The sequence below is a fragment of the Carettochelys insculpta genome, chromosome 1, assembly GCF_033958435.1.
Source record: "Carettochelys insculpta isolate YL-2023 chromosome 1, ASM3395843v1, whole genome shotgun sequence".
In the NCBI taxonomy this organism is placed as follows: Eukaryota; Metazoa; Chordata; order Testudines; family Carettochelyidae; genus Carettochelys; species Carettochelys insculpta.
In genome coordinates, this window is record NC_134137.1 from 167,826,308 (window position 1) to 167,851,425 (window position 25,118).

General features: G+C 44.0%; 1 protein-coding gene across 2 annotated transcripts in view; it reads right to left on the bottom strand.

Annotated features, from left to right (window-relative positions):
- Nucleotides 1-715: 715 nt before the first annotated feature.
- C1HXorf38 (chromosome 1 CXorf38 homolog) overlaps nt 716-25,118 on the bottom strand; it is a 33,469-nt gene continuing 9,066 nt past the window's right edge. For both annotated transcript variants that reach the window (XM_074994991.1, XM_074994982.1), the window contains 5 exons: nt 23,009-23,131; nt 22,725-22,874; nt 17,139-17,318; nt 12,281-12,452; nt 716-11,526 (listed from right to left, as the gene is read on the bottom strand). In XM_074994991.1, coding sequence (XP_074851092.1) covers nt 11,480-11,526; nt 12,281-12,452; nt 17,139-17,318; nt 22,725-22,874; nt 23,009-23,131 — 672 coding nt within the window. In that variant the 3' untranslated portion in view covers nt 716-11,479. The remainder of the gene's footprint in view (nt 11,527-12,280; nt 12,453-17,138; nt 17,319-22,724; nt 22,875-23,008; nt 23,132-25,118) is intronic.

Consider the following 25,118-nt stretch of genomic DNA (forward strand, 5'->3'; position numbering starts at 1 on the left):
ACCAGAATCCAGAGACCCACATAATGTTCCTGAAGACATTCCCCTTTATCTTTTATAGGCAGCCTCTGGTGAGATCAATCAATTTTTACAAGAGCCCAGGGAGTGATTCTCTCCAGCGCACACTCTCCACCTTATGCCTTAACTAGACACTGATAAACAGGTCTCTGAACCTGGCAAGGAAACATAGCTTAAGGACAAAAAAATCTGTTGAGATCAATTTGAGATGAGTCATTAGGAAAACTCTTCTGGGACAGATGGCGGAATAATGGGGATGACACAGCTAGGGTGCATCTATGCTCATGCTGGCTGATGACAGCTTTCTGAGCATCAGGACCCTCCTAACACATGGAGACACATCATCAGCTACAAGACCAGAGGATAAAAAGAACCATCCTTTTGGTTAGGAATTTCAAGATTTGCAGCACAATAATGGATTCTACAGCAACCAGCCTTACCACAGATCTCGTGTTATCTATGATCACCTCAACATGTCACTTACTTCCTGCTGAGCAGTTCTAATATTCAAGAACATGGCATAAACACATTCAAAGTGCATAGGGCTGTCAAACTCAGTCTCAAGGGGTCATATTTTATTTATCATGTTGGCCCATTTGTGGTTCATAAATATATGAAAACATACTTGATTCATCCAAAGAGTGGGGTTTATACAAAACCAAGGGTAGAATATGGCCCTTTTGTATTGAATAAATACAAGTTTAGCTTAGTTACTTGTTTATTATCTTATAGTCATGTCTACACCACGCAGTTGGAATATACACATGCACTCATGAGGGCAGCACTGTTTATGTCTTTCATCCTTCTCAGTTTTTCCCCCCTCTACCTCCCACATCTCTCGCTCTGCGTTTTTCCATTTTCAATTCCTTCCCTGCAGCATCAGTTCCAAACTGTTCCCCATCCCTGTCCACTAAGATCATCAGATGTGGAAAAGTGAATGCCAATGTCTAAATTTGATCAATTTGGTGTTAACCCCCAATGAGTTAAATGTGGGGTAGGAAGGTCACATTATTTCAGGCACTTTTCAGACTTCAGAAATACTGCAGCAGTCACATATGGATGGTGTTCATCATACCTATGAAGAGCAATGAATCTATTTGTTGTTAAATGAAAGCTTAAGACCTCCATGGGCCCCATAATTCCATAAATAAAGGGGGATATTTGATACCTCTGCATTACACTCAATATGAAGGGTCTAAAGCAGAGTGCTAAAATTTGATCTTTAGACCTCACTGTATGATCCAAGTGCCAGTGATACTTTTTAAAGTCACTAGTAGTCCTACGTACAAAAGACAGTTACCTGTTCCGTAACTGGCAGTCTTCGAGATGTGTTGCTCATGTCCATTCCAAGTTGGGTGTGCGCTGACACATGCCCAGTTGTTGGAAGCTTTTTGCCCTGGCCAGTAGCCCTAGGGTCGGTGAAGTGCCCCCTGGACTGGCACCTGTATGGCAACCAATATATGCATCACACAACCCACCCCCACTCAGTTCCTTCTTGCTAGCTACTCTGACAGAGGGGAAGGCAGGAGAGGGTTGGAATGGACATGAGCAACACATCTCAAAGAACACCAGTTACGGAACAGGTAACTGTCTTTTCTTCTTCAAGTGATTGCTCATGTGCATTCCAAGTTAGGCATTGGCTTGTATTCACTAGGGAGGTGGGGTCGGAGCCCCAGATGGAATGTAGTACAGCCCTGCCTACTGCAGTGTCTTCTCTAGTGTGCTGTGTCAACATGTAATGGACTGTGAACGTGTGTATGGAGGACCAGGTGGCCATCCTGCAGATATCCTGGATCAGGACCCAGGCCAAATATGCTGCTGAGGAAACTTGAGCTCTGGTCAAGGGAGGTGGACCCCCACCAGCTTACAGCATTCCTTAATGCAGGCCACTATCCAGGAGGCAATCCACTGGGAGGCCCTTCATCCTGTCTGCCAGTACCACAAACGGCTGTTGAGACTTCCTAAAATGTTTGGTCCTGTCCATATAGAAGGCCAGCACCCTCCAAACATCCAAGGTGTGCAGACTCTGCTCCCTAGGGGAGGCATGAGGCTTTGGGTAAAAGTCTGGTAGGGAAATGTCCAAGTTAACATGAAAGGGGGATATCATCTTCAGCAGGAACACTGGGTGGGATCTCAACCTGACCTTGTCCTTGTGGAACACTGCATAGAATGGGTCCACTATATCAGGGCCCTTAGTTCCGACACCCTCCTGGCCGAAGTAATGGCCACCAAAAATGCTGTTTTGTAACTAAGAAATCGGAGGGAACAGGAAGCAAGGGGTTCAGAAGGTGCCCCCATGAGTCTTGACAATACCAAATTGAGGTCCCACACCAGCAGAGGGTAACACAACTGCAGCCTGACCCTTTCCAGGTCCTTCATAAACCTTTTTACCACAGGGTCTGAGAAGACCGATGATAGGCCAGGCCAGGCCCAGGGTGAAAGGCTGAGATAGCCGCTAAGTGCACCTTGATAGAGGATAGTGATAACCCTTCCTGACTCAACAACAAATAGTCCAGAATAACCAGTATTGGAGTCTGTCCAAGGGGATAACACCTTTTGAGCTGCTCAGATAGAAAATCTTTTCCACTTGGCTACTTATGTTGCCCTTGTGGAAGGCTTCCCGCTGTTCAACAGTATATCTCTCATTAGTCCCAAGCATGAGAGCTCCACTGCTTTCAGCCATGGAGCTTTCACGCTGTGAGATGTAGCACTTAAAGGTTGGGGTGCTGCAGTTTCCCCTCCACCTGTGTCAACAGCTCCGGGTGTAATGGGAGTGTGATTGGGTCGCAGATGGACAGCTCCAAGAGGGTTGAGTACCAGTGTTGTCAAGCCCATGTTGGGGCCACTAGAATGACCGATGCCCAGCCTGACCAAATTTTGAGTAGGGTCTGGTGGATGAGTAGCACTGGAGGGAAGGCATAAAGCAGAGGGCCTGTCCAGTGAGTGCTGAATGCATCTGTCCAGGGGCCCAGGCTCCAATTCTGGTATGAACAGAACGTCCGGCACTTTGCGTTTAGATGTGAGGCAAATAAGTCTACTCGGGGACACCCCCACTTCTGGAAAATTAAATATAGCATGTCCAGGTGTAGTGACCACTCGTGGTCCATGGGAGACCTGTTGAGATGGTCTGCCAGGGAGTTGTGGGCCCTGATAGGTAATACGCTTTCAGGATAATTTGATGTTGAATGCAAAACTCCCAGAGCCTGAGGACCTTGTGACATAGGGGAGAGGAGCGTGCGCCCCCTTGCTTGTTTATATAGTACATTGCAGTGGCATTGTCCGTGCTCACTGCAACACCTTGATCCTTTAAACTGTTGTAACACCTCGCATGCGAGTCTGATGGCCCTGACTTCTCGAATATTTATGTGGAGCTGTGCCTCCTCCTCGCTCCACAGGGCCTGGGCATTTGGTCTCTGTTTTTTGGGGAAGGGCCTTGAAACTCTTGTCTCTCCCTATGGTTCACTGCATCAATGACAAGGAAGTCAGGGGGAGGGAGAGTAAAGAGGTGCTCATTGCCCTGGGCAGGAACAAAGTACTGACACTCATTCCTTCTAGCCATGGGTAGGGCGGAGGCTGGGGTCTGCCACACTGTCTTTGCTGTATCAGCAATTGTTTTAATAATGGGCAGTGCTACCCTTGCGAGCCCCGATGCTGAGAGGATATCTGTTACTGGATCTGTTTCGTCCCTGAATTCCTCTGCTTGTATACCCAGGCCCTGGGCTACCCTGAGCAGTAATTGCTGGTATGCTCTACCATCGTCCATAACTGGGGATCCTGAAGATCCGTCCAAGGCCTCGTCTGGGGAGGACGAGGACGATATCCCCACCCCTCCTATGCCCACCAGCAAGAGGAGTTCCAATTCCCCTGTTTGAGTCCCTGGCACCATGGGCTGCGGTGCTGTACTCGGTGCCCAGGGTAGAGCGCTCGAATAAAATGTGGGCTGCATTATGGGCATGTTGGGGTAGTTTAGCGCCTGGGATGGGACCGGCCCTGCCGGTGCTGTTGCCAATGGTGCCGTGGGTCCTGGTGCCTGCAAGGGTGGTGCCCAAAGTTGAGTTGGTGCCATGTGTAATGGTGTTGACGCCGGTGCCAAGCTCACCGAAGGGGCCTCTGGCACGGTCCGTCCCTGTGATAGTTCCGGTGGAGGTGCTCCCAATGATGCCGATGATGCCAACCTGGGGAGTGCCGAGTGCCCTAGTTGGGAGTCCCACAGCCTACCCTTGCATTTCATGGACTGCCCACAGGGTCCAAAAGGGCCACCGGGTTGCACCTTGAGAGGACACCTGCCAACCTTTGTCCACAGGGAGATGATTCCAGGGCCAATGTCCGCTGTGGCACGACGATCTCATGCTCCTACTCCTGACTGAGCTGGAGTAATAAGAGTTGGACTCTGATGCTGACTCTCACACTGACAACCAGGGCGGTGCCATGGGGCCCAGGGTTTGCGCAGGCTCCTGTCTCCCTTAAGACGCACTGGACAGGATCACCCTAGTTGGTCTGCCCTGTGGAGGCTGGTCCGGTGCCAGGAACTGTGACGGTGCTATAGAGGATGACTCCTGCCTGATGGTCTGCATTGATGCCTGCGTCTGGGATGCTCTTCTGGTGGCAATGAGGACTCCCAGCACGGCATCAGTCCCGGCACCAAGATCTGTGACAGGCCCTGTACCACACTGAATGCCTCCGACATTGAGGGCAGCCTCAGACAGCACAGGCTCCCACCTCACGCTGGTGTCGACACCCACACTTCATGACCCAGCTGATGGTACTATCTGGCAGATGCCTTGGAGGGTTCTCGGTGCTTGACCTTTTCGGGGGACCAGCCCTGTTCATGCCTCTTTTTCTTGTGAGGCACCAGGGACTGATTTCTATGTTGCCAGTGGGATTAGGCGCCAATCACTGGTCCCAACGTCAGGGAGCTTTCTGATGGCACTGATGGTGCCAGAGTGCTCTGTACCAACAATGCACCACTCTGAGCTCCTGCAGGGGAAACATCTAGGCGCAAGGCCGCATCGATTAGGACTTTTAAATGATACACTCTGTCCCTTAGAGTCGTAGGCTTGAAGGCCGTACAGACTGAACAACGTTCACGAAGGTGTGCCTCACTGAGGCAACTCAGACAAGTCCTGCGTGGATCATTCTTGGGTATTTGTTTGCCACATTTTGAACAGGTTTTGAAATCTGGGGAGCCAGACATCCCCTGGCACCGAAGGGCTGAGAGGGGTTAACGTCCCACCTCTGCTCACTAATAACTAAGTGAAAACTATTTACAGGTGATAAGTAACTAAAAAATTTACAACTATTTACACTAACAATTACTAACTAATTTGCAAGTGATGGCCACCAGCCGAACTACAAAAGAAGAGAGAAATCCAGCAACCAACAGTGGGGCAAGAAGGAACTGAGCAGGGGGTGGGTCAGGCAGTGCATATATTGGTCACCATACAGGCGCCACTCCAGGGGGCGCCACACCGACCCTCTGGCTACTGCCTAGGGCAAAAAAGCTTCCAGCAACTGAGCATGCGCCAGCACACACCCAACTTGGAATGCACATGAGCAATCACTTGAAGAACAGCTTGATTAATAAGTGAATTAAAATGCACCACCATTTAGGTGATGGTTGGTAGCATTAGCTGGTCTTTTGTTAATCCACAGGTGGTATGGATTTGAGCAAGCCCCCAGGTACATGCAAGCTCCCACCTCGCATGCTGATGAAAAAAGACTCATTTGGCACACGTGCCAGGAGTTGCTGACCCCTGGTCTAAAGTGTCCTGTCCTTGTTTTTTTTATAATTTAAACAAACTGGATCTGAAAAGAATCAAACTTTTTGAATTTTTGCCACTGTGTTTTGATGTGCCAGGACTGAATGTTAAAATACGATTTATCACAAGGATGGTTTTTCACTCCACTGGATGGCATGCGTTACTGGAAATTAATACATTTCTTAGGTCGTGGTCTGGCAAAAATATTTTTTATAAATGTTACATGCCTCATTAAAAAAACAATGTAAATGCAATATTTCATTAAGGGGTCACATCCTATTGAAAGACTCCAGTACAACTATATTTCTTTTTACAGTAAGCTCTCTTTTATCCAGTATTGATTCAACCGGAATGCTCAGACAACCAGCACAAACATGCCACTTTCCCCTGGCCCCATCACTGCAAGAGTTCACCTAGTCCTAGCTGGCTTCCTGGAGCTGCTGGCATTCCCCCACACCCCTGCAGGTTTCCCAGCCCCAGTGCTGCTGGCTTCACCCCAGCCCCGGCACTGCTGGCTTTACCCTGACTCCAGTCAGCTTCACCCCAGCCCTGGACAGCTTCCCAGCTCTCGAGTTCCCTCAGCCCCATTCAGGGGACCTGTAGCTTTGCCTCTCCTGAGCCCTGCCTGTGCCTCCCTAGCTAAAAATTTACTGTATGTGGTAAACCATTCCCTATTAGTACTCACCTCATAATGCTGAATTTAGTCCTTTGTGAGACTAACCAACAAAAGAAAGGACTCTGCTACACTTGTGTAACCTATTACAGTGTTGAGAACACAGCTGAACTGACAGACAACTATTGCTTTCTTGTACGCTATCGTACGCCAGCCCAGAATATCATCAGTCAAAAACCTGGCTAATGGCGAACTTCAACACTGAACCGCAAAACCCGTTCAGCAGCTCAGACAACTCTCTCAAATCCTAGGAATCTATTTCTGTCACCCCAATTCTTTGTTATAGTGGGGGGAAAAATAAAGTGTGCCAATTGCTCTCAAATTCAGATGTTCTAACAACTTAGAACTGCAACTGAGAGCTAGATTAGTCTCCCTTTTATCGCCATAGCAAAACTTCCTCTGACTTTTGCAGGGAGAGGGGAAGGATCAGACTCATTTTTTTTGAAAGTGCGTGTCTCTAGTAACTGTCATAGCCAATACTCAATGCAGCCTTGGATTTTCAAAAGATTAGGTATTGTAGTGTGAACTGTAGTAAATAAGGGATATCACTGGCTTCCATAACCTCCTCGGAGGTGAGGCTAAGCCACTTCCTTAAAAGTAAATGCAAAAAGAGTATGACCTACTCACTTAGCCTCCCTTGTATCTGTTCCACTATTCTAACAACAGGCACAGTGGTGAATTCAAGCAACACCTAGAAGCAGTTATACATAGACAGTGAATCTGAGGAGAGGAGACAAAATATTAACATTACATTCAGAATACTGTATATGAATTTTTTTCCTTTCATAGAGTAAAAGGCTTTATTAAAAATAAATGGTAAGTGCCAAGATGTTGTGGAAGATCTCTTCCAGCCCTTTAGAAGGCACCAGCAAGTGAAATGTACCATAACACACACATTTTGTAAAGATGAGATTTTAAAAAAATTTAAAGACAGAAATGCTTCCGTTAAAAATAAAATCTAATGAAAACAATTGCAGGGAACATTTAAGTAAAAACAGAGTTCGGAAAAAAAACAATGTGACACTAACATTAAAATATTATAATGTGCACTGCATAAAATTGAAACTGACTTTGCTGATTTTCATTATTTTAAAGAGAAAAAAATTAAAACTTTGCTTTTTCAATTTTAAGTGGTGTTTTAAAATTACATCAATTTCAGTATTCTGAAATGTCATTAATTAAAAATGTTTTATTGTAAATGTATGACTGTTTTAATTGTCAGTGTCCCTCACTTTCTATATTTTTGCTCTTAGTGGGGAAAAACTGGGAGAGATTGATATTCTCAAACATTAACAATAGTATGCTCTGCCACTAAGTGCATCATCTGTTGTCATAAGTAAAGGTTTATTTTTTGAATGTGTTATTGTGCTTGCAAGCATGCTTTAATATATATAAAAAAAGAGTCAGGACTTTGCTCCACAGACAATTCTGATAGCTGCAAACTTAGCAGAAATCCTGAATCCGCTGTTTTCAGGGTTAAGTGACTACATAGGACTTAACCCCGTGAAGCACCACACAAAGCAGCAAAGCTAAAGCTCCGGGGATGAACATTTTGTCAACAACTGTGCAGTGGTTTGCATGTGGTACTGAGACACAAACAGAGTTTTGAATCATGAAAGCAAATTATAATGCCCACACTGCAACGAGCACTTGTGAAAGGGAAAAACACCCATGCTGTGAATAAAGATAGGGTATAGTCAGGGAATGGTGGCTCAAATGTAAAATCTGTTGTACACTGTTGATTTTAATGATTTTATGACTGTTCTGCTGCCACCCTTAAGTATTGCTGGTTTACATCCAAGGAGCCAACATTAAATTGAGAACAGAGGATGTCAGGAGATCCAGACACAAATGAAACTGTATCTTTGCAGCCAGCTGCTAAAGGCCTCATGGCATATGCTAGTGATTACCTCTGGGGAATAGGTAGCAAGGGAAATAAAACTGGCACGAGAGTAAGGTAACCCCTGTATTAGAGGGATGTCAGGCCCACCTTTACCCATATCATGTCAGTGGTGGAATAGCCCACCTTACTACATGTAGCCCTCCCCAGTGGTGCAAATACAAAAAGATGACAGACAAAAGAATCAGGTGCAACCACGGTTAAACGTATCGAAGGGATTCAGTTACAGAGTTTGGGGAACAGACGATAGCCACAACATATGACTAATAAAAAATGAACAATGAGCTAACACAGCAGAACAATAAGCTTCCCCTGTGAAAACCATGCCCATGGGACCACAATGGAGCATGGAGCCCAGGCCCTAACTATCCCACTTGGTCAGAAGGAAGAAAAAGGAGATGAAAAAGAACCCTTTATGGTTCTATGGGCAGGACGGCAGTACACGATGCGGTGCCTGGGACCTATAGCCTGCAGGCTAGCGTAAAGCCCTGAAGGAGGAACACCAGGGAGATCCAGCAAGTGATGTCAATTCTCATGAAGAGAAGCCCTCTAGGACGCAAGATTGATGGTACGTAGACTTCTCTTTCTCCTTTGTTATGGAACAGATGGTGTTTTCCTGAGGAACAGTCTGAACCTCTTGAGATTGACCCAGTGTATACCCGGTCCCTAATGGTGGCTAATGGCAGCACGGGAAGGCAGAGCTGACACGCAATCACTGAGATGGAAGGCCCCTCACTGCAGCTCTGCAGAGCCTTATGTAGAGCCTTTAGTGGACAGACCAACTGACCAGGGGGAGAAAAGGGGTGCAAAGGGGACAGCTGCGCCAGGGCCTGAAATTTCAAAGGGGCCCAGAGCTCCCAGACACTGCTGCTGCTGCAGCATCAGCTGGAGCCCCAGACCCCTTTGAATAGCCACCGGAGCACTATTTTGTGTGCCTCTGGGGGCTGGGGATGTGCCGCAGGCTGGGCAGCGCTAAGGGCTGGCTGCCTTTGGCCTCACCCCTTCTGGGGGTGCAGAGCTGCCCCATCCCCACCTTGCCAGGGGCCCGCAGTAGCTGTGGTCAGGAACAGCTCAAAAGAGGTGGTACCATCAGACGAGAAAAGCCAGATTGATCTGGTTCTAGCTGACACAGTCTAGATTCAGAGAGCCTCAGTGGCTGATGCAATAACAATCTGGAGTTTATGGTCATAGTTCGCAGGCTCCATTTTGATTTCACAAAGGCATGACTAATGTATATAAAGCCCATGACAATTAACAGTATAAAATGATTAATCTTGATTAACAGAAAGTATTTAATCCTGACACTAGGGACTGTATTTGTGCTGCCCAACATCCAGTCCATTCAGCTTAACTGCCTTACTAGATCAACAACAACAATCCCCCGGTGGGTCTGCAGTACCTTCTTCTCAGCTTTCCATAGCCTTGCAAGAGGAAGTCCTTCAAGCCTACAGTTTTTTTCCTGGCTCTAGCAATGCTAATGCTTCTCCATAGGCTAGAAACTGATAAAAAGGGATAGGGGCAATCTTCCATCTAATCTTTTCCATCTGGTGTGTGGGTTTTTCCCAACCATGTGAGGAACATTTTTTTATGTGCACCAAGGCATCTGTGAATGTGCACCACTAGTAGAAACAAAAATCTAGCTGTGGGCACTCTGCTAATCAGCTGGATGGCATTTGTATCTCTCCTGAGCAGCCACAACAGTGAACAGGTTACAGGTGTAAAAAATCTGCCAGCAGGAGCTCACAACTGCTGAAGGACTTTGGGAATGTGTCCTTTAGAGATCATTTGTATAAAAATGCAAAGGTGTGCATATGTAATACCTTGTAAACAAAGCTTGATGGGTAGTAGGTGAAGCAATGAAGCCCTGGTAAACAACATGTTGTTGTAAAGTCACAATTTATGCTATCACCCAGTGTAAGAATTGTGGAGTCTCACCAATCCTTGAAGTTGGGAGTGGGGGGTGGGGTACAGAGCAGTCATCACCACTGCGTAAGATAAGCACAGGGCTCCCCCCATCTGAGCATTGTGAGGGAGAAGGGGGAATGGACAGTAGTTGAACCAGCTGGCTGGGAGCCTTTTGGCCATACAGCTGTAAGATTATTTTGGCTAATTCTCCCCGACACTGTTCAAAGATAGATCTAAACCTGAGGTATATAGTTATTTTGTGAGAATCCACCTTGGTGGATACTGAGATGCTATGGCTAGACCCAGAGCTGCAGCTACTATGAGCTGAAATCATTGGCAGCTGAAGCCAGAGAGAGCTGGAATCACCAAAACCCACAATACAGCAGGCAAGCAGCTGGCAGAGCACAGCGAACAAGTGGCTGGCAGGAGTGACTGGGGGGCAGCTTGCAGGAGCGGGCGGCCAGGGGGCAGTTGGCAGGAGCAAACAGACCACAGGGCCAGCACAAATGTGGCATTGCCTCAGTTTCAGTGAGGGAGTGCACCAGTGTGACGTGTCAGAGCTTGCATAGACTGGACAGAGCTGTAACGGGGCATCTGAAGGTTGGGTATGGAAAAAGTTTGGGTATGTGAATGGGACCCTTACAGTATTGAACTGGTGAGCCTGAGAGGCAAAGGACACTACTCAATCCATTACAGTTACTTGAGGGTTGGTTATGAATTCTGCGTGTGTGGTATTTTCCCAAGCTAATGCCACGTGACTTCTCTGCCTCTTTCATTAAAAGTTTCTTTTCTACACTCAGACTTTCAGCTTGTGAGAGGGGAAGCATTGCCTCTCCCAGGCGCCCCGGGGTGTGTGAACTTCCCAAGCTACTGGATGGGGACTTGAGCTGATTGTATGAGAGATGGATGAAAAGGAACCCCCCAGATATTGAACCAGGCCCTCATTGCTGCCAACTGCTTCCGGCCAAAGGGTTACACAGGGAACACGGGTGGGGGATGGAGTACATTACTTTCTCCCTGCGCCCTCCCCAATACCAAAAAAAAAAAAAAAATCAACCCCTAATAAGAAATTTTAGGAAGGTGTCTCATGACAATTCACCTTTTAAGTTTGCTATCTCAGCCACTGAAGGGGCTGACCACACCCACACAAAGTGAAAAGCACAGTGTGTGCTGGCATGTCAATCATTTACAGGAACTTCTCTTCAGAATGCAGTCACCGGGGCACTTTCACAGAAGTTGTTCTTTAGAAATGCACTTTTTCCTTAACGAACAACCTATGAAAAATAAAACAAAATACAACAGTAAATCTTATTCTAATCAAGGGTCGCACTGGTTTCTTAGTTCAGAATTTTTTATTGTTTTTAACTTGGTTGGAAATCCTCCTACAGCTCATGTTTACTCCTTTTAACCTGCACTTCATCATTTCCGTAAAGACAACTGATCTTAACAATTACACACGTGAAGAAATACTACAAATGCTGGAACTGACAAGATGTACACCCATTAAATAAAAAAGTTTTACTAACACTGTATAACCACCTCTGCCACTCATTATGATAGCCTAATTAGGCTTGGTTTACACTAGGGAATTATGTCAATTACAGATATGCAATTCTAGCTCTGGCAATTGCATAGCCAGAATTGACTTATCTGGCCATCGACACAGAGGTAGGTAGACAGGAGAATTTCTCCCATTGACTTCCCTTACGCCTCACATATCAAGATGTACAGGGGCTGATTGCCAACTCCAGATAGTTTGAATTCGCACGTCTCCATAAGGCATGTGAAATCGAACTCAGGAAGATTGACCCTGACCAGGTCAATCTTCCCAGTAGTGTAGACATGCACTTAAACTTTCCTGGGAGATATCCCACTAAAGCATCTGTGTCAATGAAACACAACCTGAAAAAGAGAACTATTCTACATGACAGTACTCTCTTTCTCCAGCTCCTTTATAAAGTTTTTGGTGTAACACCAAGAGCATCTTAACAGAAAGGAAAAACATCTTTCCTAAGTGAGTAAACTTGCCTTCATCTTCCTCCTGATGGGGATATTCTTCCTTGCTGTTTTTCATAGAACTTTTTTGGTTGTACACCCCTTTTTCAAGGGCTTCTAGCTTCTGCAGATCTTCCTGAAGACTTTTTTGGAGATCGCCATTGTCCTTTAAGAAGTGCTTTATCATCTGTATCCTATTTAAGTTCTACAGCAACAGCAAGAGAAAAAACCAAACTTATCTTGACTGGAACCAAATCACTATAATATAAGCTTCTGATACTATCATCCTTTCTTAATATTCACTCTTTAGCATGTGACTGTTACATTTTGTAATTATAGAAAGGCTTTTTTGTTGGCTTGCTTAGGATTTTTACATTTTCTGGACAGAAACATACATAGCTGCTACTAGACTCATTTATTTTAGCAATACAGTGTTGTTGTAGCTGTGTCAGTCCAAGGACTTTGGAGAGACAAAGCAGATGAGGTAGTATATTTTACCGGACCAACGTCTATTGATAAGCGAGACAAGCTTTTGAGCTTATACACAACTGACCTGAAAAAGAACTCTGTGTAAGGTGAAAAGCTGGTGTACTACCTCATCCACCTTGTCTGTTTCTATTTTAAGAGAGAATTTGTTTTAAGCTATTTTTAAGAGCAAAACTGGTAAGTTGGAGTGTAGCTTTAGCAAAACGAGGACAGAAGATGTGGAAAATGTGTGAAGCTGAGGGTAAGCTGCAACATGCATTTGAAGGAATATTCCCAGTTCATTCCTCCTCTCCCCATAAGCAAGAAAATTCAGTGCAAAGACTGTTAAGGTTATCTAAACTTACTCATTTTTTTTTCAAAACGTGAGAGTGAAATGAATTCATTTTAAAAATATTGGCCTATGTGCAATTTCAAACGAAAAAAAAAGTTCCCAATTTTTGGCAGGTTCCCCATTTTCATGGTATGATGATGTGAGAGGAAAATGTACTTGCAGTCTTTTGCAATCAAGTCTTCCCTGGAAGTAGAGGGAGGCTACAGCACAGATCAACCCAGAAGATCTTTTCAGGTGGGCAGCTCTGGGTGAGCTCATGGGCTGTGTCTACCCTGGCACAAATCTTCAAAACAGCCATGTTAATGGCCATTTCGAAGATTACTAATGAGGCGCTAAATTGAATATTCAGTGCCTCATTAGCATTAGCAGTCTTCCAGCTGTGGCGCTTTGAAAGGACCACTTCTGAATGCCCCTGGCATGGCATGGCTATCCGGGGGCCCTCAGCTGAAGGAAATACAGGGATTTCGAAATGTGCAGGGTCCTTTTGAAAAGGACCCCCACGTAGCTGTGCCGCGGCCAGAAGCATGCTAATGCTAACGAGATGCTGAATATTCAATTCAGCGCCTCATTAGTAATCTTCGAAATGGCCATTAGCATGGCTATTTCAAAGATTTGTGCCGGTGTAGAGACAGCCATGAAGTCAGTCCTGGGAAAAGCAATTCTGCCAGAAACCAGCAGGGGGGCACATACTACACAAATACAGGAAGCCAAATTACAGCTATTGTGATAGCCACATCTTTGCATGGCATGCAAGTTTAAAATATCTGATATAAATATTGAAAGGATTTTAAAATGTAGCTATTTGGTTTGTTGATCTACAAGGTACAGTTCTTTAAAGAAATCTCATTGGGTTAAGATGGGGATTTTAGATCTGGTGTACAGAAAGAGTACTAAACTTTAAAAATTATAAACAGCTGATGATAGGAGGGTAAGTGTAAACCACGAGCCAGCTGTTGACCATCAGTGGTGTCACAATTTCAATCTATGAAATTAAACATTTGGTGTTTGGGGGAGAAGGGGAAGAAGGTCAGAGTGAAATGATCTCTCTCAAAGTGGACAGGAAAAATGAGACTGGAAAACACGTGGACTAGAAAGAGATGTATCTGAATGTATGGCACCATTTTAAAATTGTATTTAAAAGAATATTCTCAGCTCAGGTTTGAGCACACAGCAGAAGCGGTGAATAAATAGGAAGTGTGGGACATGGAAATGATCAGCAAAGGGGTAGAAGTCTTTCCCTCTTTTTAAAATGTTCTGTTACGGATTAGCAGCCTATCCTGGGTGCTTCTGGGGGTGAGAAGCATTCAGATTATACTAGAAGTATGGACCCTACATACTGTACTTGTACTTGCACATACTGTACAAGCAATTTTATTTTTACTGAGACAGAAAGGAAAGCCAAACTGAGGGCATTTTCCCAAAAGGAAAAATCCACTGCATGAGCAATAAGTGAGTTCTTCAAAAACACTTGCAAAAAGTAAAAATGAGTTTGTACAATAAAAAAGTCAATGAGAATGGAATACTGAGAATAAAGATATGCCAAGTTTGTTAAATATTTATTTTACTTTCTAATTTAGAGCAGAGGAAGAGAATGAGTCGTATACAGCTTGATCGTAACTCGCAGAATGAGAGGGAGGGTAACAACTGAGACTGGCAAAAAAGGGAGGGTATTTATTACAGCAGAGAAAGGAGACTCAGATAATATGCTTTGCACAGATGACACTGAAAAAAAAAGATGCTTGTACTTACATAAGCATTGGACAGTGTCCAGGTTCAGGGCCAAAAATGTCACTTACTTGACAAGTGCTTTTTGCTCAAGGTTTCCCCTTTGATTCTTTCCACATTAACTTGACAATACAAGAACGATGAAAAGGAGCAGAGGGTAGGAAAGAAATTAGAAAGACACCCAACCAGTCTTTGTGTTCTATCCCTAGGATAAACAAACCTCTTCAAGGCTTTTATCCTCTATTGTGACCAGTCAGATGAAAGTTGGGACAGTTTCATAGGGTCTCACAGACCAAAGGCTTTGGGAATTATTTTATGTATTTTAATACCTCTCCATAGAATTTAAACTGAAAAAAAAAATCTTTCAGCCTGGGTTCAGAGCCTTGTAAAACATGACCAATTCTTCACGTAATAAAAGCTTATATGGAGCTCAGAAAAGCAGCCATCAATCCAGTCTTGTTTTAAAACAAGAAAGGGCTTTTTACATAGCATATTCCTCTTCCCTTTACCTCACAGGAAGGTTTTGCTCTTGGTGCCAGGCACACAACAGCACCTGGGAATACCTCCCTCTTATGAATATCCTGGGAAATTAACAGATAACAGCTGGCCCAGTCCCATTACTCTGACAATCACTAAGGTAACAGCAAGCTCCTGTAGTCTTGATTGCAATGTTCCCACCCATCCCTGGATAGGATTTGCAGAATTTGTCACAGCTTTCAACATACTCATGCAAAGCCTTATGTTGAGATAAAAGTTACATTTTTAAAAATGTCTTGTCACTTAAATGGGGGAAAGATTTAAAATTCAAAGAAACACTGTTTGGGATATGACTTTCTTTAAAAAAGTCTTCTCCAACCTTCTGCTACTGACAAAAGGTTAAAGTATTGAAAACAAAATAATTCGAACCTAGTTTACTTTTCTCCTTTGTGGTCTTTGTTCTCTGATTTTCACCCACATACAAAAAGGAAACACAGTGTCTGTGTTTGCCAACGTGGGAGATGTTTATTTAAAAAAAACCTATTTGTACTGGAATTTAAAAAAAAAAGAAAAAAAAACAATTTCAGGGTTTGTAAACATGTTTTGTTTTAGTCACAACTTTTTGTACAATTAAAATGCCCAGTGGTGTGACCTTCCACTATAAATGCAGAAACAGGTTTTAAGACAATTAGAAGTTTGTGCTAAACACCTTCTAAATCTTTTTTTAAACGCATCTTTAGAAGTTTCGATAATTCAAACATAACACTATAATTTTGCACGAACATTTAAAGAAAATACAGAACATATACAGGGAAAAATTCAGCAACAATATCCTGCTTGCTTAAGAGTAGGGTGACCACGTTTCCCTAGGCCAAATATGAGACACTGGAGGGGCAAAGGACATGATGCCTTTCTGGTGCCTGAAATACAACTGTCCTGACCAAAACAGTATAGATGGTCACCCTGCTAAGGTGGTGGTTGCCACCCTGCTGGTGTCAGGGGGGCGGTACTCCCTGGCTTTGGGGGGCAGCTGTAGCTCCCGGCTGCCCCTTGCCTCAGAGTGCCAGGAACAGGACTTCAGCCCTGCCAGCAAAGCTTCCACCTTCCCCAAGCTGTGAGAAGCCAGGAACAGGAGGGCAGCTGCACTGGTGCTACTCCCAGCCTCCCTGAGCTGTGGGGAACTGGGAACCAGGCAGCGGTTGTGCTCCCTGATCAGATGAAATGGGTAGCTCAGCAGGGGATCCTTCTGGGGCAATTAGCCCTTTTTTAAAAATAAATCAGGATGCCTTCTTGGCTTCTGAAATACAGGGCTGTCCCAGCCAAATTGGGAATGAGGGTCACCCTACTTGAGAGAACCGTTCTATTATAGGTGCAAATATGTAACCACTATTAATGCTAAAGGGAGTTACTTAACCATATCCAAAGAAGATGGGAACACCTTGAAAAGCTAACTATACAGACAACATGCATATCAGAGATCGTGTAGACAGGTTATTGCCATTTAGATCAGAGAAATTCAAAGTATGTTGTATATGGTATTCATGTTTTCAAGCATCTTCTGCACTTCAACTAGCCAGTCTTCAACGATAAAGTTTAGGCATCCCTGGGAAGGTGCTCTCAGCAAGCAGCCACATTCCATTCAATATCCCAGCATCAATTTGCTTGGATGCAGTACTGAAGTGGAAGGTTTTTGGAACCTCTCTTGTGCTCCTGGAGAGATTTCAAGTTTACTATCTGGTAAACTGTAAGCCTGTCTTCATCTGACTAGGCCTTTTCCTGAAAATATTGATTTAAACACAAAAGAGGAACCCTGTTCACTACCCAGATCTGACTAACATGTTAAATCTGCTTTTATGTAAATTGTAAAAATACCTCTTCAGACAGCATCTCCTGCTCCTCCACCAGAAGATAGATCTCTTTAAGCCTTTCCTTTATTAACTCCATCTCTATTTCACTTATTTGGTTCTCAGTCATGCAAACTTCTGTTCCTCCTTCTAATCCATCTAGCTGATCTTCCCCTTGTACATGAACAGCCCAATCAGATGACAAAAGCTGTTTGGTTTATAGGAGGAAAATGAAATTAGTGATTATATGTAAAAAGGCACTCTTTTAAGTATCATGAAGAGGGCTCCAGTTAAACCTTCTGTGACAGAAGAGTCATTCATTTTGTGGCTTCAACAGTGTAACAAAGTACTTAACGATGCATTGAGTACAGATTAAATGAATCTGTAAATACTTTTCTATAATCTTTAGCAGTATTGAGGATCAAAACGGATGTCTCGCTTCTATAACTGTATAAAGTGAATTTCAGGATAACTTTTCACTTCCAACACCACAAAGCAAGCATGAGTGTCATATCTTGATTGCCCTAGATACAAGCTAACAAGGTCTAGCGCTCTAACTATATGAAACTGACATGGAACACCAATGCCATAATTTAGAATATATGGGGGTTCATATAAAATGGTTGTCAGGATTTCAGTTAATTTGTTTGAACATACATAAGCAATCAAACTCAGATGCTCTAAAACAGCGCTCTGTACAGAACTGGCTGACCACATGATGCCAGCTGTCATGCTATATCAAGAGAAAAAACACAGGGAGGGGATAAAAAGAATAAAAGAAATAGACTAGCTAAAAAAATTTTTAAAAAAAGGACTTAAATATTTTAATTTACCTTAAATATGGCTTATTTTTAAAAATAAACCTCTTTAAAATTAAATTGGAAATTATGAAACTTTTGATGATGTCTAAATTCACTATAACCTATTAATTACATGAAACGAAAAACATTAAGCAGTGCATATTGCTGCTAAGTTTTAAAGAAAGCCAGTTCACTGAAATGATAGTAATTTCTGGGTAAACACCTGTAATCTGATTTTGTTGAAGTTTTAAACCAGCTTTTGACAGCAGAAGTCTTTTCTGCAGGGGCACACAATTTTTTCATTTCAGTTTATTCAGCTAATTCAGTTCAATAACTAGTTCCAAGACAGGAAAACAATCAGTTGCAAAAGTATAAACCTCTCTCTTTCAATCTATGAATAAAAGCTAGATGGGAGAGGATGGGATGTACTAGTTTCAAAATCTTGAAGGACCTGGTGATCAGAAGCAAATCAGTCCCATTTACTAACTACTTCCTCCTTTTAATAAATCTGTAATTTTAAATGCAAAGGTATTTTAATACATTTTGATACTCTTTTCTCATGTATCTAGCACAATTAAGAGTTTTAAACAAATGAAACTTCTTAAGTGTCTTTATATATTGTAATTGAATTTCTTTCCAAATAGAGCTTGACACAAATTTAAAAAAAAAAAAAAAATCAATCTAGTAAATAAGAAGTGTACTATTCACCATTTTCCAACAATAAAAATGTAAAAGTTAAGAAACTGAATAAACTTATGTTAAACTCTTTAGATGCTTAAATGTGTATAGACATAGCATATGCTCTTGCTTAGCAAAATGCATGTACCACATTTAGTACAAAGGCTGTATTTGGTTACAAATCAATGTTTTAATGGCTCCCAAACAGCAAGGCTCAACTTTTCATTAGGGAAAAAAAAATCTAAAAAGTAAACATGCAGTGCAAAACAAAATAAAAATAAATTATTTAAATGGATTTTATTTAAAATCATTGTACCCTGAAAAGGAGAGAATGTGAATAACTCATTCTGAAAAGTAAAATCTATCATTCTGAAGACACAAACATAAATACAGGATATATCTGCTGTTATGTTCCATGTAAGAAATTGCTGTGATTGCCTAAGGGGTGGTCTTATGAAAAGGCAAAAAAGACGTGGAGGTGGTCCATGTGACGGAGAATGGCAGAAGGGATCCCTGAAATAATCTGTCCATGGTGTTGTTCACACTGAGAGGCTTAACTCCCATGGTGTGATGCTTGTTATACACAGTGCCTTTTCATCTTACCCATTCATTGATTTCTCTCTCAGAGACAGAGAGAGAGACAGAGAGAGAAAAATGACATCTGTCTGCTGCCCCAGGAGTGGAAGTGAGGAGGTAGGCCCCAAGAAGGCCGGCCCTGGCCACGCATCTCCTGGCCCCCTGGAAAGGCCAGGGCTGGCTGTGAGACTCCCCAACCACCCCCCGCAGGAAGAGAGGGGGTTGGCGAGTGTACTAAACAGGGGACGCAGATCCTTAGTTCTATATTAAAAGCACCCCCCATACACACAAAAGTAATTTTGGTAGAGTTTGGTGATACTGTTTATAAAGAAAGCATCTATAAAGGGTACTTTGTAATGGAACAATGCCCAACCAATCTCAGTCTGTAGCCTCAGTCCAAAGACAAAAGGGCAGACAGAGGTTGTATCACTTGGACATTAGAGGTATAGAGTATCAAAAGTTACCCACTTGCTGGGATGACAGCTTTGGAGTTCACATGTAGCCCTTATATCAGAGGTGGGCAACCTGTGGCCCATCAGGATTCTACGTCTGGCCCACAGACATTTTGTTTACCACTGCCAATGCACAGGATTGCCAGATTCCTCTGTTTGTTGTCTGCGTAAGTTTCCCGCCCCCCCCACCTCCAACTGGTATCATTAAAGTGACACATGTAAAGCAATGGCATGTGAAGTGAGGTGTGTGCTGACTGCACACAACACAGACTGCGAGAGCGGTGTTCTCCCTTTGAATCCAATCAAAGCGCTGTTATGGGTCAATCAGCACACCCCACAGATTCTAGGTATGCAAGTGCAGATAACAAAACTACCTTAACTTAAGAGACCATCTTGGTTACAACAATCTTGAGCCCACCAAGATGAAGGAGGGCCACTCATGAGGCCCACTCATTAGCCTCAGTTGCCCATCTCTGCCTTACAAGGAAGAATGAAAGAAAAGTCATTTGTTCCCTCTAGTGCCTCTCCAAGGGCTTGTTTTGGGCTTTGTCACAGCTGAAGGTAACTGAACCTGTAGTTCCTTGTGTGGTCCAGCATTTCAGACTTGCAGTTCCAGCCATTGCTTTTCTTGGGTGGAGATTGACGTCTCATCCTGATCAGATCAGCATATTTCTAGGATTCACAGTGCCTTGTCTTCACTGTATTATTCACAGCAGAGATGGACTGCACAAGTGCAATTGTTTGCTTTCCCTTCAGAGACTGGCAAGAGTGATTCTCATTCAGTTGCATGTTACCACTCAGCTCTTTTTACGCAAGCTTTTTTTATTCTTAAAGGTAACAAGTATCAGAGAGGTAGCCATGTTAGTCTGTATCTTCAAAACCAACAAGAAGTCCTGTGGGACCTTAGAGACTGACAGATGCATGAGTGGGTCTTTGCCCACGAAAGCTTATGCTCCAAAATATCTGTTAGTCTATAAGGTGCCACAGGACATCTTATTCTTAAGGTAAAAGTGCTACAGGAAAATAAACACTACAAACAATGAAAGAAGCTACGTGTGTGCTGATAAGCTTTCAGACATCACCTCAGCTGCAAGCAGTCCTTCAAACACTTCTCCAAAGGGTTTCTTACTGCATACAGGTTCATCCCAGCCTTAGCTTAGAACTAGCATGTAGTGTTATGTGACTTCAATAGAACCAGTGGTTTCAGCCCAGCCCTACCCTAAGGCGCTCTGCCCATTTGCTCGATCAGGAAGAAGATCCAGAAACAGTTTAAAGCCAGGCCTTTCCCCGCCTACTGGTCCCTGGAGAATCCGGTTTAAACGAGTATATTGCAACCTCATCAGGGGATAGCAAAGGCCTGATAAGGAACAAGTTTCTTTAGCATTCCGCTTCTACCACAGCAGGGGCGCGTGCGCGCGCACACATGCGCGCACACACACAATTACATTTGTAATGCAGTGCAGATCCCAAAGATAGTAAGCCTAATTCAGTGAAGTGTAGCTCAATTCAATGAAGTTCACTGAGGATATTGCTAAAAAATTGTCTGTTGGTCCCAGGTTCAAAAGCCTGTTTTAATAAAACAACTCTATTCTGTCAATTAACAAGAGAAAACAAGCCATATTAACAGTGACTCAAGCCTAGGAAACCCCACCAACAGCTGCATGATCATTTTGGTTCTTTTCTGCACTGACCAATTCCTCAAATTAATATTCCCTTAAAACCACCTTTTAACTGCTCCTTATGCCTGTTGGCCATTAGGTGCTGAAGGCATGTGGGCATTGCGTAGACCTTTCATTTTATCCCCTCCTCCCATCACATTGTGCAGCAGCCATATATAAAATTAAATACGTGTTCTTATAACCTCAAACGCCTAAAAAGCAGACACAGCACTTAATATTGGAACAAGTAATAAATTTAATGAACATGCCACCTCCCCTAGCCTCTGTAGATGTAATAGATAATACAAAAGCATGGGTAGAAGAATGACATACTCTGTGGTGTGGAGCAGGTATTAGTGTGGGACAGAGTCAAGACAGATATCTGCACTGCATGTGAAGGGTGGGGTCCTGACCCAGCATCAGAAGGAAGGTTAGATAACTACTTCTCGTCTGGGTACTGGACAGCTGGGTGGGGTCAGGGCTGAGGACAGACTTTACTAGGCTCAGGGGCAGCCCAGCTCTGGGCCTCTGGAAGAGGCAGGGCTTCAGGTCTAAAGGACGGGGCTGTGGGCTAGTCTCCCTCAACCAACCCATCAGGACCTCTGGGATCGTACCTCCAAGGCTCTGGCAGTGATTTTAAAGGCCTGGGGCTCCGGGGGCAATTTAAACGACCTGAGGATCCAGCCGAGGCCACCACTGAGGTAGCAGCAGTGGCAGCCAGAAGCCCCAGGCCTTTTAAAATCACCATGCTCCAGGGCAGCTTTCCCCTTTGCGCATCACACCTGTCTCGTCCACCAGTGGCTATGGATGCAACAGCCTCAGCTCTGTTGCTTGCAGTAAATAGAAGACTGCATTCAGACAGCAAATTAGGAAGGTGACATCTCTTCAGTACTGAAGGGAGAACAAGATAAGCCTCTGACCTGTACGTGAATATGAACGGACACATAGCAGTGTGGCTACCTCACAGAGTGAGAGTAAATCAGAGGAAGAAGAATAGTTGCACTGATGGAACAAATGGCCCCCAGCAGCCCAGAGAATCTCAAAAGTGGGGTACAGTGGCTGTCGCCGGCCCAATCAGGTCTTGTGCAAAATAAAACTTGTATGCTAAGGGCCAAAGCATCTTGCAGAAAATGGCTGTTTCAGAGAACTGGCTGGTTCCCACTTAGACTTGCAAATAGGTGATTTACAATGGTGAGTTACCATTGGCCTGAACCTGCAAACACTAGACTGTCGTGCTTCCAACAATGAACAGCCCACTGATGTTAGGTATTTGACACTTATGTACCCTATACAAAAATGTCCAGTCTCATTGTAAATAGAGTAGAAAAATATAAACCTCCAATAAAATTCCACACCCTTTTAAAACTCCTTGCAGATTTCTAATATACTAGCCTATACCTGCAGCTTACAAACAAAACAAAACCCTATGGATCAGACTTGTTTCTTTTACCTTGTCTATCCTTGCGGTAGCTGCCATAACTTCTGGAACGTTCTGGAATTCCTTTAATAAATTCTGAATCTTCTTTCTAAACTCTTTCAGCCACAAAGAAGAAACTTTCATTTCTGAAGAATGCATTAACTCGTTGCGGCATCTAATCACCTAAACATGAGAATGCCAAGAAAAACAGCGCTGCCACATTATGATCATTAACTATCCCATCCCACAATTTACAGGATTTTAGAGAATACCTAACAATTAATCATAATTCTTGGAAATGGTATGGTAGATTTTACCTCTCTGACTTTCTTCTGGTCAATACCACTGAAGTGGTCACAAAAGTTGAAAAGATTTAGAAGAGCTGATATATCACACTTCTCTGGTCCAGAAATATCCGCCTGCCCACGGGGCATATAAGCCTACATAACGAAAGTCATTTTCGGTGTCAGGAAGTGCAGCGTTAAGTCATTTCCTTATTGGCTTAGAAGCTCTGTTAATGTTTCAAAATGATATTGTCTTAAGTAAACGCAATAAACTAAAACAGTCTTCCACATCTCCAGTTGTACATTTGCCAATTAATGTGTTGAAGCAAATGATTATTTCCTTCACAACCCTTAAATCACCGTTTGATTATTCTATTCTGCAACGAATTCGCAGTGCTCAATGCACACGACAGCACAGTTATACACGTGACCTCCCTGCATCACTAGTGAGTTGCACACTTTGAGGCCTGTGTTGGCTCACCTCTTTTCTGCACAAGCTTCTTTTGTGTCGCTGCCTATCCCCCTCTATTTCAGGGACTCCCTGCACTGCCAATCCCTCCTTCATACCAGGGGTTCTGTGTTCCCTCCCACCTTCTATGCCTCCCAATTTCCCGCCGCCCTCACCAGCTGCTCTGTGCTCTATTTCAAGGGCACTGGACTGGGGGAGGCCCAAGGCCCTCCCACTCTTCCAAGTGGATAGGCCTGGCCCTTCCATTTTTCACCCCAGGTCTGGCCCCGTCTCCTGCCCCTCCTCTTCATCCCAAGGCTCCATCTTCCAGCTACAGTGGAAGTTGGAGCCTGGCTCTGGGAGTCACAGACCCTCCCCCAGCGTGGGGTCACGGAACCCAAGAGCTGCTCCCAGCCCATGTCCCCATCCAGGGCAGATGGAGGGTATGTAGCTCCTCACAGCTCCCTCTGGAGCTCTTACCATGGCCCAGCTGTGGCTCTTCAGCCCCTGAGGCCACACCCTGTGGCTAGGCCAGAGTTGGATAGGGTTATAGTCACATAGGCAGCTGGGTGGAACCGTGGCCCCTCCACCTGTCCTTGGCAGGCGGGTGAGGACACAGGCCAGGTGCTCTTAAGTTCACCTGCCTCAGGCACATGAAGGGGCATGGGCTCCCCAGCTCAGCTCCAACTTCCAGCTTGGCTGGAGCCCACAGAGGGGGCAGGGCCTGTAGCCCCACAAATTTTAGGAAGAATCCATCAACCCTGTCCCCCTTGTCTCTAACTCCCCCATGGAAGTGAGTCTGTATTTCTCCCTCCCCTTCTTCCTCCTGCCATTATTTATTTTCTTGTTGTTTAGAAAACAAGTAATTGAAGATGTCAACATATTAACCTGTATCGAGGGGCTGGGCAGAACTGAGGCTGGGGTACCGTTACAATGGAAGGAGTTAATGGCTTCCATCAACCAGTTCTTTGACCTATGGTTCTCAACCACAGACAGGTGTACCCCTCCAGGTATGCAGATATCTTTCAAGGGATACATCAACCAATGAAGATATTTACCTAGACTGCATAAAAAGAACTAGCAAAGTCCCGTGTAATCTAAAATTTCATACAAATGATGGACTTATTCACATTGCTCTATTTACCACATAACACGGTAATGTTATATGCATATACACAATGTATTAGACATACTTTTCATGTCATTTACTAAAGCATGTTAATGAGGTGGAAGTTGTAGTTTTTAAGTGAGATGAAACTTTGGTTATACAAGACACAGACTCCTGAAAGGGGTACAGTAGCCTGGAAAGGCTGAGAACCACAGCAATAGACCATAACAGATTTAGTTCAAGTTGCTGGTGTCTGCTGACCAGATGCCCGGGTACCATGTGTCCCCGCCATTTTACCCTTTAGTTCTTGTGATTTTCACCAAAATCAATATTCTCCCCACCAATGCCTAGTTAGCACTTGACAGAAAAACAGACATATCCTATTGAGTGTAGAGCGATGCAAGTTCAGCCATTCAGATGGGAGGTTACTGAGTGAAGGGCAGACAAAAACCATTAAGGTTTTTTCAGAAAGGGAGATATAATACTACTTTTTACTTCAGACGCACCATTGTGCATGTACACCAGCACGACATACCACCACTGTCCCCTAAACACTCATGCAGCTATACTATTCTCTATGAAGTATC